Genomic DNA, 14,755 nt, shown 5'->3' with positions numbered 1-14,755 from the left:
TTCTTTAGACCAGTACCTTTTCTGGTTTTTTCTAGGCACCCTAAGAGCAGCCGGTCCTGTTTTGAGCCTCAACAGCAAGTTGGAGTCCACATAACTGGCCACGTCACTGTAGGAAATGTGGCTTAAAAAAAAAAAAAAATCCCACTCCCAAAATGCTCTATGGCAGAACTTGCACTACTCTCAGTTTGTAGAATTGAATTGGGGGTGGCGTCCAAACCGGGAGACTTGCTCTCTGCTGTGGGGGGCCCGGGAGAGCATAACGATTTTCGGGAGCCTCCCTGCCATTGCGGGAGAGTCGGCAGGTATGACTACAGTTTCATTAGAGCAACCAAATTGCAGAGATCACTATTAAGAATGGTATCCAATTTAATTCCTTCACAGAATACTAGTGGGCGTCGTGGTTTTTTATGGTTTACTGAGGTTGTAGTCAATCATAATATTTGTACACTGCATTATTTTTGCTACTTTTTACAGGTAAACTGTAAAAATAATTCTATTGTTAGCATTTGTATTTTGAAATGAACCTGCATGTTCAGTTATGGTCAAAATATTAATTGGATCTTGGGGTCCTGAGAACAGGTGGTCCTGTTACATAATGCCAAAGCACCTTTGACGTTTTGGTAGGAAGCTGTGAGCCGAAGCAATACAGATTTTTTTTTTTTATTATTATTATTATTATTTTTTAATGAATCCTGTCATCGGTTTATTTAGCTGTTAGTAAATCCGCTTCTTAAATTATTACCATTGTTTTTGTATTTAATGTTAAATAATAGAAAAGTGATGTTATAGTGAGGTCAACATATTATATGTATCTTAATTTCTCTACACAAATTTTGATGGACAATCATTATTATCAATTCATTATGGCTAATTAAAGCCATCTTTTCCTGCTACTAGAAATATAGGTGAAACATGTTTAAAGGAAAACGACTGTATATAAGTGTGTGCGTTCGCTTTTAAATCAAAGATTAGGCTGTTTTTTTACATTTTTTCCATGACTTGGAAATAATCGATAACACAGGAGCTTAGCAAATGCCAGCAAACAATTGTTATTAAGGTCAAATGCTTCTACACACACTCACTAAATGACATCTTCAGTTCAGACAATAAAATATTACTAGAACTGGGTATATATATATCTGACATTTTCCCGTGGTATTACAGAATTTGTTATTGATTTGTTTTTTTTTTAGTAGTATATTACGTTTTTTTTTTTTTGCATTTTAGTACTATATGCTCCTGGTGCCATTATGTTTGGCAGATTTTATCTTTAGTTCTTCCACCAGTATAACCACCAGAGGGACTCTTGTGCCATCTCCAAGCCTCCTCCTGTTTGGGTCCTCCGACTCTGGCAGACATACTGCACCTCAGCCATCCCCAGCTGTTACTTGTTAGGTTGTGTGGCAAATGATGCGCAACATGCATGGGGTAGCCATTGGTAACAGTCATAATACAACCAGATGATCCTATCCCTTTTCCTGGACCAACACTGCAACTGCAAAGGTTATGGGATGGAACTGCCATTCCTAGTGCAGTCATCTCCATTACCTCTTTTCCTATATGCCTTTGCATCTCAGGGAATACCAAGGGGGGCGGATGATGTGTGGGTGAACTCTGAATCTGCATGGTTCTCCAGCAGATATATTTTCTCGGGTTGGGTATGAAATCCCGGCTGTCGGGAGGTGCTGTTCAGAATACCGTCAGCGGCATCCCGACAGCCAGAATCCCGACACCCATAGGAAGGCACGTAAGTATTTTCCCTACCCTCCTTCTCCCTTTCTAGTGCCTAAACCTAACCCCCCCTTTCTAGTGCCTAAACCTAACCACCCCCTTCCCGCACCCTAAATCTAAGACCCCCTCCCCGGTACCTAAACTCCAACCCCCCAGTGCCTAAACCTAACCTTCCCCTCCCCGCACCCTAAACCTAAGAACCCCTCCTTGGTGCCTAAACCTAACCTCTCCCCTAGTGCGTAAATCTAAGCTCACCCTAATCCTAACCCCACTAGCTAACGCTAACCTCCCCCCTAACACCCCAATACTTACCTTTAGGATGCCGATGGTCGGGATAATGGTGCCGGGATCCCGACCTGTTAGGATTTTGGCGCCGGTATTTGGACCGTCGGCATCCCACACGCAGGGATGCCGACTACATTCCGTTTTCTCAGGATGAATATTTTATCCTCAGTGTTCAGGACCTCTCGGGATCTTCATTCGTTCTCCATTCAACTAGGATCCTTGATCAGTTTGGCTGCCACTGTAAATATTCCGAAGTTGGTGTTTGTCAGCTCACCGGCTTTAAAGTCTTCCCTTCCTAGATTACATTTCTCATATTGTATCGGTCAGTGCGAAATGAGTGCATCTTACTGGTGAAGGGATGTCCCATGTTGTTAGAAGTTGACTGTCACACTGAGTTGCCTTGGGTTCTTCCACAGACGACCTGGTATGGCTGCTGGTGATGGAGGCAATAAAAGTATCCACCATCTTTTTCCCCAAATCATTTCCAAGATCATATCGACCGTACAGTAAATACACTCATGACTACTACCTCCACTAATCTTTTCTTTACCCCCACTCTATATTTGTGAAATTGTGTCAAGGAGATAATAAAGATGGCGCCATTTGTGACTTTAGGGCTACTGGTGGACAGTGATCAGGTCTCATTTCCTTAATTTTTAGGCTGAGTGGTGGCTTACTAGTTGTGGGTGAGCTTGATTATCTTCCAGGTTCCTTTACTGCTGGTTGCTTGTTACAGTACCTGCTCTTGACCGTGTATACATTCTTCTCAAGTGTCATTGACCTCCATAACATTTCTCTAGCTTTACACTTGGTAGATGTAATGCACCCAGCTTTTCTTATATGATTATCTTTTCAAAAGGTAGTCCACTTTTATATGCACAGACTTTCTGCAATGGCATCTCCTGCACTCCATGGAATAGGGCACCTTGGTAGAAGGTTGCTGTAGATGGGTTTCCTCTGTAAGGAAGCAGGTGGGCTGGCTCAGGAGGATACTCCAAAGCCCACTTACACACACTGGTTGATTTTGGGATCGTTCATCCTTGATCTTGTGGGAAGAACATGCTCTGCTCAATGGGAAGCTTGATGCAAGTTGATAAACTTTCTTTCCATTACTCATTTTCTTCATTAGCTCTGGGACAGAAACTGTAAATGCTGCTGCTGGGTGGAGATTCCAAAATCTCTGTTAATTCTGTCCAACATAAATTGGAACCTTTAGCCTCTGAGGTGATTGCACTTCAGGCCAGTAAAGCATATTTAGTTACTTATATATTCTGCAAACCTCAGGGAGATCCACATAATTGGCCTTCCTTAGGTATCATGCCCATTCGGTCTCATGCAAATACATAATCTGCTCCACCAACTGGATATAATAATGTCCAAAGTGACCACCTCAGATGTTTATGATCATATGCCATGTGAAGTAAGGCTTGGTCTGTGAGCAGGTCAATGGAATAGGGGTCTTTTTAACTGGAGCCCTCTTTAGGACATGTTGTCAGCATTGTCTTTACAGACTGGCCTCCACTACTTCCCTGGGTCTACACTATAGACTCAGATTTTTTTCTTCTCCCTATGCCCTTTGATGTCAGACTCTTTATTGCTGTTCATTATGGATGTTCTATTACTCATTCCTGTGGAGCTCGTTGAAATAAAAAGAAAAATGTGTACGAGGAGAGTTCAAAAAAGGAAGGGGGGGTAGCAAAATGCAGTATTATTAAACTGTTGTATAGCTGTTGAAGAAAAAGTGTATAGAATGCATAGACCACCAGCATCTAAAGCAGTGGTAGGTAACCCTTGGCACTAGTGGTGTTTTGAGTGAAATCTGTGAAGTCAACTCCAAGACACGCTGGGATACACCACCCCTCTTTCTCCACCTCTTACCTTCACAGAGGAGACCTTTGAGGAGTGTTGGACCAAGAACCCAAGCATGGCCTGCATACCAGTGAGGCTGGGTGTACCTGTATGATGAGTGAACACTGCCTCAGTTAGTCCCACTCACAGTAAGATAACAATACAATTTCTGAAAAATGTCTTCATCTCCAGACTACGAATGATCAACTTAACCTGAACTAACAAACTTCAAAAAAAGAAAGGACAGGGAAGCCACTATCACTTATAGTAACCATCTACTACTTTTGGAAATGCTGTAATAGTGGTGTAATGTTGAAATCCTGACACCGAAACAGAGACACTTTGCCTATTCCTGATTTAACCCCTTCGCTGCTAAGCCTATTTTGGCACTTTTTGGACTGGTCACATTTCAACATCATTATCAGTCACTATAGATGATGTCTAAAAAGATATGGGTAAGGTGATTTTGGCGCTCCACTACAGATAAAGTTCAGCTCTTTTCTCATCAAAAGATCTATCCCAGAGATCACAAGGCATATAAACAATATTTGGATATGATGTGTATAGTAGCGCTAATATCTATGTCATCTGACCTTGAGTGTCAAAAAACGTATGCTTAGCTTAAAGTTAACTATAGGGTTTCTTTACTTTTGTTCAGTGGAAATCCTCAGTGGTGATAGGTTATTACCATGGTACATAAAAACAAATAATGTGTAAAACAAAAACTCAGGGAATCTTTAGATTCAAACAAATATATAGTTAGGAATAGGTATGACGGAGCATACCCCACTCACTATTCAGAGAGGGGAAAGACTCATATAATGGTTTCTTTAGGCGGAGGTTAGCTACTATAGTATAGCCCTCTCCTGCCTAGGATAGTTTCTCCTATATCTAGAAATTAGAAGTGGAGGTATCGTACCTCACTTGCAATTATGAATGGTGGTACGAAGCCTGTCAAGGTATCTTTAAAGCAGTGATAGTGCTACTATCATATAGTAGCAAACCTCCGCCCAAAGAAACCATTATATGAGTCTCTCCCTCTCAGAATAGTGAGTAGGGGTACGCTCCGGTGATGGGGACAAGGAGCGACATGAAAGGGGCACAGGGAGAGACATGGAGGTGGCAAACGGAAAGAGACTCGGAGAGGACAAAGGGAGAGACATGTAGGGGGCAAATGGAGAGGCTTGGAGGGGGTGAACGGGTAGACTTGGAGGGGGCAAAGGGAGAGACATTAATGGGGAAATGGAGAGATATGGAGGGAGCAAAGGGAGAGACATGGAGGGGGCAAAGGGAGAGACATTAAGGGGGAAATGGAGAGACATGGAGGGGGCAAACGGAAAGAGACTTGGAGAGGACAAAGGGAGAGACATGTAGGGGGCAAATGAAGAGGCTTGGAGGGGGTGAACGGGTAAACTTGGAGGGGGCAAAGGGAGAGACATGGAGGGGGCAAAGGGAGAGACATGGAGGGGGGTAAATAAAGAGAGACGGAGTGGGCAATGGGAGAGAGACAAGGCTTTGTATGGAAACCACACACTCGGCAATCGCCCACCTCATCCCACGAGCCTTTTCATGTGTAAACCGTTTGCTCCACTTCAATTTCTTCCATGCTATTTCTACTGAATACATTATCTACCTATATCACTTAGGATGTATTGTTTTATTTTGTAGCTCCTGTGCTGTTCTGTGCACTGAACACAACTGTATCCACCCAGCAGGTTTGAGTTGGGCACCAGCAGAGCAAAAATGTACAGAGCAGTAATTGAAATCTATTTAAAGGTGGAGAGAGCATTTTGCTGAAGGACTTTGGGGTTGTAATTTAATTTTTTTTTCCTTTTTTAAAATAATTTGAAAAGAAAGATCATAAAGAACAAGTGTAAACCTCCCAGGTCATCCACCTCCTACTTCTACAAACCTTGCGGCTGCCAATAACAGATCAGACATAAGATTTAGAGACGTCTGATCTGACATTAGGGAGAGCTTTCGAATCTCCGAGCAGACCCATATACCATGGCATTTGTGATGCGCGCTCATTTGTCAAGATGAAGAAATACAGATTAATGGCAGATCGGGGCCTCTTGGCCCTCTGCCTCATGATCTATCATGACTCATTAAGATGGACAGACACACTTTTATCGTCTTTATCTGTGAGAAACCTCTACCAGCATCTGATTTATGGGACAGGTGCCCTATTTTGTGACGTACAACATTTCACAGAGATTGGATTGCTGAAGGATCCTAAATATTTCCCAGTTTCTTTATGTGTAAGCAATGATTCCCCCTAAATATATTTATCACCCGGTCAGGCTGAGATGGGCACCCTAAAGCCTATGATTTGCTCAAAGTAGCAGCTTAGTAACTTCAGGTAAACTTTTTCTTTTTATTATGAAACTTTGGGTTCTTCTCCATTTATGAGTAGTAAAGTGCTATTCATTCAAAAAAAAACAATAATCGTCTTTAGGTCTAAAACATGGAAACAATGCATAGTAAGCACGTAAAATGTACCACCAATTTTAGAGGAGCCACATAGAACTACTTTGTACTGTTGATTACCCTACTCCTTCCTCATTTGAAGTCTGTGGATTATGGCCCTGATTCAGAGCCGGACGCTCTGACAGAGCGCTCGCACTGAATCAGGGCCATCCTTCTTCATTTTTAGTGCGGCCTCCTGGCCGTTCGTGTAGCTGTGGGTGACCACCCACAGCTATAGCGAGCGGCCAGGAAGATGGTTTGCGATGGTCAAGACCATCGCGACCATCGGGCTTGCGACGAGACCCTTGTGCCCTAGAGTGCTTTCGGCTCAAACAGAGCCAAGAGCACTCCCACTGACATCACTTGTGATGTCAGTGGGGCCGGCCCCAGACGGAACGCCTCCGTCTGGGCAGCCACGCCCCCGGCCCACCCACCAAAGGGGGCGTGCTGTCACTCAACATCGACAGCACGCCCCCTTTGGTACGAGACCCGGAGCGAGGGTTTGCTGTCCCTATCCGGGTCTCCGCATGCGCACGACGGAGCCGGCTCCATTGTGTGCATGCGCACTGGGCCACCATCGACCCGCTTGCGAGCGGGTCTGAATCAGGCCCTATGTTTTGTCTTTATTCCCTTACCACACATCAGGACACTGCCACGTGTCCCCCTGTCCCCACTTGTGTAATCAGACAAGTGGACAGGCCACGGATTCCCACAGGATCAGCGCACTCATCTCCTGCTGCTGTCAACATTCCGATTCTCTCATTGGCTGCACCTTGTTCTGTACCTGCCCAGTTCAAAACTGCAGACGTCCCAGGCGAGCAGGCACTGAAGAATATATAATGATGTCTATAGTAAGGTTCCCAGACTCTACTCAAACACCCCTTTAGTAAAAAGAACACATGTTGAAAAATATATGAATACTGTATATTACATTGTAAATATTTCAGTTGTTTCCAAACAGTAACCCAATCCCTTCTGCTTCATTATAGGGAGGAACGCACAAAATATTGGAACAATGCAACTTGCCACTTACTGGGAAACAGTGTGTAGATCGGATCATTACAGAGAAGGTAAAATGCTTCATCTGTCCCCTGTTCTGATTCCTGCTGATCTGCAATGTACACTGATGTGTGTGGTTTGTACCCGGCCCTGCTGAATTGAAGCATTTAAAGTGTCTAAATCCCAGTGGGGTATAATCAGTAACACAGATATGGCTGAGCGCCCATTTGGTCTGCTGCATTCCATACATAGAAATCTGATAGGCGTCGTAGGGGTGACAATCAGCATGCAGTCATTTATCACTTGTATCTGGCTTTACGCATTGTGAATGTTATCATAAACTGTGTATCTTATGGCCCGTACACACGGGATGATCAGACAATGATCAGATATCGTTGTCTGATCGTCCTGCATGTGCTGAATGTTCGATATCGAACATCCAGCACATGCACCAACCCCCAAACAAAGTATCGCGGGTCCCTATAGTAAACAGGCTAACCTGGTCGATATCGACCATCCGTGTCCGCGCATCGACCATCATTTGGTCGTTGGAGGGGTTAAAAAAAAGGACTATATAAACGATATCGTTATCGTTTATATCGTCCTTTTAATCTGCCCGTGTGTATGCACCATGAAGGAGAGAAATGCAGTCAGTTACCACTGTTTTTTTTGTGGGCTGTATCAATATTCAATTTATCAATTTACTGTACTAGGAACTAGTAACCTCACTGAGGCATGAGGCAAAAAGCTAAGCTTTTTTTATCCAGTATTTTTTATTATAAATGCCTCCTTTCCCCGCACACAGTAAAGCGTGCGATCGGCTCCTATCTGCAGTGTGCTAGTGCCGGATGTAATTTCCCTCAGCCATACTATGGTGGGGATGTCCTGTCCGTTCTGCCTGGACATCTCTGTATTCCTATGCATAGTTTCAGCCTAGTGTAAATAAGTACGTTGCATTTATTTATGATTACTAAATCTTTAAGCTTACCTCTATAGATCTGTCAAAAACATTTGTATTGTTATTTGCTCCCATGGAACTACACCTAAAAAAAATTTTTTTACCGCTGTAAAATTCTCTCCTCTAAAGGGGGGTGATGTATCCAGAGGTCACTTCTCTCAGCGCTGGGAGACATCCTGCACCGTCTCATACTGTAGCTCTGTAGCGTACTAAAAAGAGAGTCCCTGGAGAGTTGTTACTGCAAACTCAACCCCCCCGCCCAGCCATATCTCTGTCCCTCTGAGTCACATAAGCATTGTGTTGGGTCGATGCATAATAGCCAGTGAGCAGCCACAATGTACATGCGCAAGAATTCCGAAAAAAAGGTAAATGAGATATAACGATATAACTGTCTACTAACTGCGCATGCAGTGGGCACGTCTCCCGGAGCCACACGGCCATGGCCGCCCACTTCCCAAGTGAAGTGAGCGGCACAGGGGGCTGATGATGCCATATGAGTTGAATCGCGTCATCGTGGCTCCTCCGCCCCATGCTTCGCAATAGCGTAATCGCAGCATTATCTAGCGTGGTCGGGTCCACGATGTTTCGATCACCTCACCGCGACCCCAGCACCGCCAATCTCTGCCGTGATACCCACTCTGGTGTTGACCTCCCACAGGGGACAGCCCAGAGGTCAGCAATTATGAAAGAGCGTCTAGAGGCATCGCGACCGTAAGTAATCCTAATGCCATCCTCCGTTGTGTGTGGCTCGGCAAGCTCAGCTTTTCGGTGTTTCATATGAGACACGAGAAGCAACGTTGCTGTTACAGGGACATCATCAGGGACTCTACGTCTAGGAAGGTCCCGGGAATGACTATAAAGTATTTCATTTTGGGAAATACAGTAAACGATAGCTCATTATTTTCCTTCGAGTGACCTTGCTTTAAATGTGTTTTTGATGTATAAAAAAACCATACAGTGAATTGAAAGCAGATATGCTAAAAGCTGAAAGTAATGATATGCAGGTGGCAGGAACTGTGTGAATATTGGCACAGTATATATTGGCTAGCAGATGCTGTATTCTGCATGCTAATGGCTTAATTTCAATGTGCTACCCAGGCAAGCCGGGAAGAGGGTGAGATTATTATCTTGTGATTGAATCAGGGTCCTGTATATATTGCTCACAGAGGAGGAAATGGACCTCAGGAACTTCTTACTGATATGTTTTCTAGACCCTTTCCAATCTGATAATAACCAGTAATGTATTTGTATGTGTATGTAATAGGCTGTCTTCGATGTGGACAAAAAGAACGGGCTGACTCTGATTGAGATTGGCGAAGGTCTATCTGTGGACGACATAAAGAAATGTACTGGCTGTGACTTCTCAGTAAGTGTCTGGGATTTAAGAAAAATGTTTGTTGTGTTGTGTTGTTGTGTTTTATCTCACATAGATGGACAACGATGAAGATATTTGCCGCATAGCACAACATATTGACCATTTATGTTAATTATGGTGTTCATTAATAATTTATGTATCATACAAAGGGGGAGATGTATCAAACCCTGGAGAGACCTAAAAGTAACAAGAGAGATAAAGGGCCTGATTCACTACCGATCGCAACTGCGATTATGCACGCAATCGGCTGATTGTTGCGTTCTGCACATAGATATGCAGTGCGGGTGCGTGAACTAGCCACTGCGATTGAGACTGCGATCGCAGTGACTACGCAGACCCATCACAGAGTGATTGACAGGAAGTGCCGTTTGTGGGGGGTGGTCGGCGAATCGCAGGCGTGCAAGTGCATTCGAACGCCATTACAGGAGTGTGCATAAATTATCCACTGTGATGCCCTACGCAGCCTGAGATCTCACAGCGTGCAATGAAGTTAGCAATTCCTGAGTAAGGTCAGAGCTTGTGCAAGTGTGCGTGAGGCTGCGATGGTACTCGATGTTACCGATGGTTTTGCAGTCTAGCAAAGGATTATGGATGTGTGTAAGGTAAAGTGGTCATCCTTATGTAGTGCTGCGACAGCATAGCGATCACAGTGGATTAGCACACTCTCGCAGTTGCACAGCGTGCGTAATCACAGTTGCGATCTGCAGTGAATCAGGCCGAAAGTACCAAACAATCAGCTTCTAACTATCATTTTTTAAATACAGCCTGTAATATGGCAGTTAGATGATTGGTTGGTACTTTATATCTCTCCAAGGTTTGACAAATCTCCCTCAAAGTACTTTCTTTTATATATTTTTATTTATAATTTACTTGAGTGTCGAAAAATTGTGGAATAGTTCTATTGTGAAATAGTTTTAAAAAAAAAATAAAATCCAAGGAAAGAGCCGCAATCACATAGTTTCACTGGATAGGAATCCCACTAGGGAAATGACACTGATGACGCTTTTTCTGTGCAATGTAGATATACCATTAAAGGCAGCCATACTGTCAGCTGACCCACTCAGCCTATCACGTCACAAGCAGCTAGTGACATCACTGCACATGAGGCTGTTTAGGAAGATCAGCTATAATAAATAAAAGAGCAACACAATTTGAAAGTTGGATTGCGTGCATTTCTGTATAGTATGTAGAGTGTATACACATCCCTTAATACCAGCTGTATATAGTGTTTTAACAGATGCTCGTTCATGCTGACGCTGTTTATTGATGCATAGGATTTATTTTCTGCTCTTATATTCTCACATGACATAACAGTTATGTGCAGGGCTGCTGGGAGATCTCTCGGGGCCCTGGCGTAGCCAATGGTGTGGGGGCACGGTCACACCGCATGATGAAAACATGCGGCGTAGAAATGGCAAGAGCATGGCATCATGAGGTGTGACCTCATCATCTGGGTGGCATTACCATGCCTCCCTACTTTGTACCTGTCCCTCCTCTCTGCACACGGGTTTTGTGTATAGAAACTTGCTAGATGTCTACAGACAATGTTAATGTCACTCATTTACCTCCTATTGGCCAACCTTGGCAGCTGCCCATTGGAGCAAAGCTGAATTGGGTGAATTAATTCCCTCTCTACTGGTCACGTTTAGTGGTTTCCAGCAAGACCCTTGTTAATTGATATAAAACCTTTATTTTAGGGTTGCTATAATCTCCCATTGATCAAGGACACATGAATTGCACAGGTTCTGTGTTGGGCTCACGTCAAGTGTGCATATACAGTCAGGTGCATATATATTGGGACATTGACAGAATTTTCATATTTTGGCCTCTATTCACCACCACAATGGCTTTGAAATGAAACAAACAAGATGTGCTTTAACTGCAGACGTTCAGATTTAATTTGAGGGTAATTACATCCAAATCAGGTGAACGGTGTAGGAATTACAACGGTTTCTATATGTGCCTCCCACTTTTTAAGGGGCCAAAAGTAATGGGACTATCAACTCAAAAGCTAATTCATGGACAGGTGTGGGCTATTCCCTCGTTATTTCATTATCAATTAAGGAGGTAAAAGGTCTGGAGTTGATTCTAGGTGTGACATTTGCATTCGAATGAGTTGCTGTCGACTCTCAACATGAGATCCAAAGAGCTGTCACTATCCGTGAAGCAAGCCATCATTAGGCTGAAAAATCAAAACAAACCCATCAGAGAGATAGCAAAAACATTAGGTGTGGTTAAATCAACTGTTTGGAACATTCTTAAAAAGAAAGAATGCACCGGAGAGCTCAGCAACACAAAAAGACCCGGAAGACCACGGAAAACAACTGTGGTGGATGACAGAAGAATTATTTCCCTGGTGAAGAAAAACCCCTTCACAACAGTTGGCCAAATCAAGAACACTCTCGAGGAGGTAGGTGTATATGTGTCAAAGTCAACAATCAAGAGAAGACTTCACAAGAGTGAATATAGAGGGTTCACCACAAGATGTAAACCATTGGTGAGCCACAAAAACAGGAAGACCAGATTAGAGTTTGCCAAACAACATCTAAAAAAGCCATTACAGATCTGGAACAACATCCTATGAACAGATGAGACAAAGATCAACTTGCACCAGAGTGATGGGAAGAGAAGAGTATGGAGAAGGAAAGGAACTGCTCATGATCCAAAACATACCACCTCATCAGTGAAGCATGGTGGTGGTAGTGTCATGGCGTGGGCATGTATGGCTGCCAATGGAACTGGTTCCCTTGTATTTATTGATGATGTGACTGTTGACAAAAGTAGCAGAATGAATTCTGAAGTGTTTATATGCTCATATTCAGTCAAATGCTTCAGAACTCATTGGACGGCGCTTCACAGTGCAGATGGACAATGACCTGAAGCATACTGCAAAAGCAACCAAAGAGTTTTTTAAGGTTAAAAAGTGGAATGTTATGCAATGGCCAAGTCAATCCCCTGACCTGAATCCGATTGAGCATGCATTTCACTTGATGAAGACAAAACTGAAGGGAAAATGCCCCAAGAACAAGCAGGAACTGAAGACATTTGCAGTAGAGGCCTGGCAGAACATCACCAGGGATGAAACCCAGCGTCTGGTGATGTCTATGCGTTCCAGACTTCAGGCTGTAACTGCCTGCAAAGGATTTGCAACAAAGTATTAAAAAGTGAAAGTTAGATTTAGGATTGTTTAGTTTGTCCCATTACTTTTGGCCCCTTAAAAAGTGGGAGGCACATATAGAAACCGTTGTAATTCCTACACCGTTCACCTGATTTGGATGTAATTACCCTCAAATTAAATCTGAAAGTCTGCAGTTAAAGCACATCTTGTTTGTTTCATTTCAAAGCCATTGTGGTGGTGAATAGAGGCCAAAATATGAAAATTATGTCAATGTCCCAATATTTATGCACCTGACTGTAACTTGGTTTTAATCAGCCACAGTGTGAGTCATATGTATCTCTGATTAAATGGATATTATAGTGACCCTACGTTATAGGTGTTACAGGCCTCCAATTTTTCTCTCATTACGTTTCAAAATAAACTGTCCTGGACCATGACGCAGATTGTCGTACCCATGTGATATGTATGACACTTTTCTCTTTTTATTTGCCAGGTTTCACCGGCCCTCAAACAGCTACAGCAAATCGGTGATTAAGATTTGTGGTCCCTTCCATATTTTTAATGGAGAAGTTACAACATTTGCCTAGGAATATTTTTGATTTTCTTTTCAAAATAATTTATACCAACTAACCAGTAGAGGTATTTCATCACTGATGATTTGTTACAGTGGAGTAAAACCATGGAAGTTAATAAAAAATATTTGAGTAAACTTGGATTTGTACTTCATGGGTCTACGGTTACATTGCTAACTAAGTTTTATTGCATCATTGAATCTAACAAGTGGAGCCTGAACTGTGAGGTGTATTAATGAGCTGCTGCTACACTGGATGTTTGCAGGGCTAAATGATAATTCACTGTAAGAATAAAAGTTCTTAGAAGATTATGGGCCTTATTGTAAGTCCCAAGCTATGCCGATATTCCCGCAAATGGCCGATGTTCTTTCGTCTGCCTATATGTCTTTAGTCATACCACGCATGCACTCTGATAGTGTTCATACAGAGACGCAGTACAGATTCAGACACAAGAGAGTATATTTACTAAAGTGCAGGTCTTTAGAAGTGGAGATGTTGCCCATAGCATCCAATCAAGAGTCTAGCTATTATCTTCTATAAGGTGCTAGATAAATGTTAAGCAGAATCTGATTGGTTGCTATAGACAACATCTCCACTTCTAAAAACCCTCAGTTTAGTAAATATACCCCATGGTCTTTGCGACTGGGTGGTAACTGAAGAGTGAATTAGATGCATGCAGATGTGTCAAAAGCTTCTGAATGTCGACTGTCTTTAGGTCAACAACCAATATGTCGACATAAAAAAAATGTTGACATGGTTCAAAAGCGACAATTTCATATTGTCCACATCTAACATGTCCACACTGACATGCACATTTTGCTTAAAAATAAGCAAAACTAAATCTCCCTTTGTCAACATGTTAACTGTTGACATCATGAACATCTCAGCATTTTTGGGTGTCAGCATATTGGTTGCCATCCTAAAGTCCATGTCGAGATTCTGAATGTATTTTCAAGTATTTATTTGCAACTCTATTACCTTGTATGTGATTATTTCTGTTTGGAATGAGTCAAGTTGCCCTTTAAGAATGGTAGTTTTAAAAACATGACTCGTGCTCCCCATTACTAGTCAGACCTGCCAGCTGGCACTACAGGTTCATCACTTGGCCACCCAGTGAGCAGAGTGGTATAACACTGCAAGTTTAAACGCTGTTTGTAGTTTAGCTTCCAGTCGGACTTCATTTGGAAGGGCCAGATGAACAATGGGGCAGACGGGACTACAGCTCATGGCCTCCAAATAAAAATAGACCAACCAGCTGGCCGCAAATCATATTCATTAAACTGTATTACGGGCACCACAGATGGTGACGTGGTTAGCGTTACTGCCTCACAGAACTGAGATCATGGGTTCGATACCCACTACGGCCCTAACTGTGTGGAGTTTATATATTCTCCCTGTGC

At 42.9% G+C, this 14,755-nt stretch overlaps 1 protein-coding gene across 1 annotated transcript in view; it reads left to right on the top strand.

Moving 5' to 3' along the window:
- OXCT1 (3-oxoacid CoA-transferase 1) overlaps positions 1 to 13,492 on the top strand; it is a 145,025-nt gene extending 131,533 nt beyond the window's left edge. Inside the window, exons 15-17 of the mRNA XM_088455250.1 lie at positions 7,323 to 7,403; positions 9,555 to 9,656; positions 13,277 to 13,492. Coding sequence (XP_088311376.1) covers positions 7,323 to 7,403; positions 9,555 to 9,656; positions 13,277 to 13,318 — 225 coding nt within the window. The 3' untranslated portion in view covers positions 13,319 to 13,492. The remainder of the gene's footprint in view (positions 1 to 7,322; positions 7,404 to 9,554; positions 9,657 to 13,276) is intronic.
- The last annotated feature ends 1,263 nt before the right edge of the window (positions 13,493 to 14,755 follow it).

This window comes from Taudactylus pleione, unplaced genomic scaffold (assembly GCF_031769625.1).
Source record: "Taudactylus pleione unplaced genomic scaffold, aTauple2 ptg000647l, whole genome shotgun sequence".
In the NCBI taxonomy this organism is placed as follows: Eukaryota; Metazoa; Chordata; class Amphibia; order Anura; family Myobatrachidae; genus Taudactylus; species Taudactylus pleione.
Note: the sequence above shows the minus strand (reverse complement) of the source record. Positions and strands in the feature narration are given on the sequence as shown.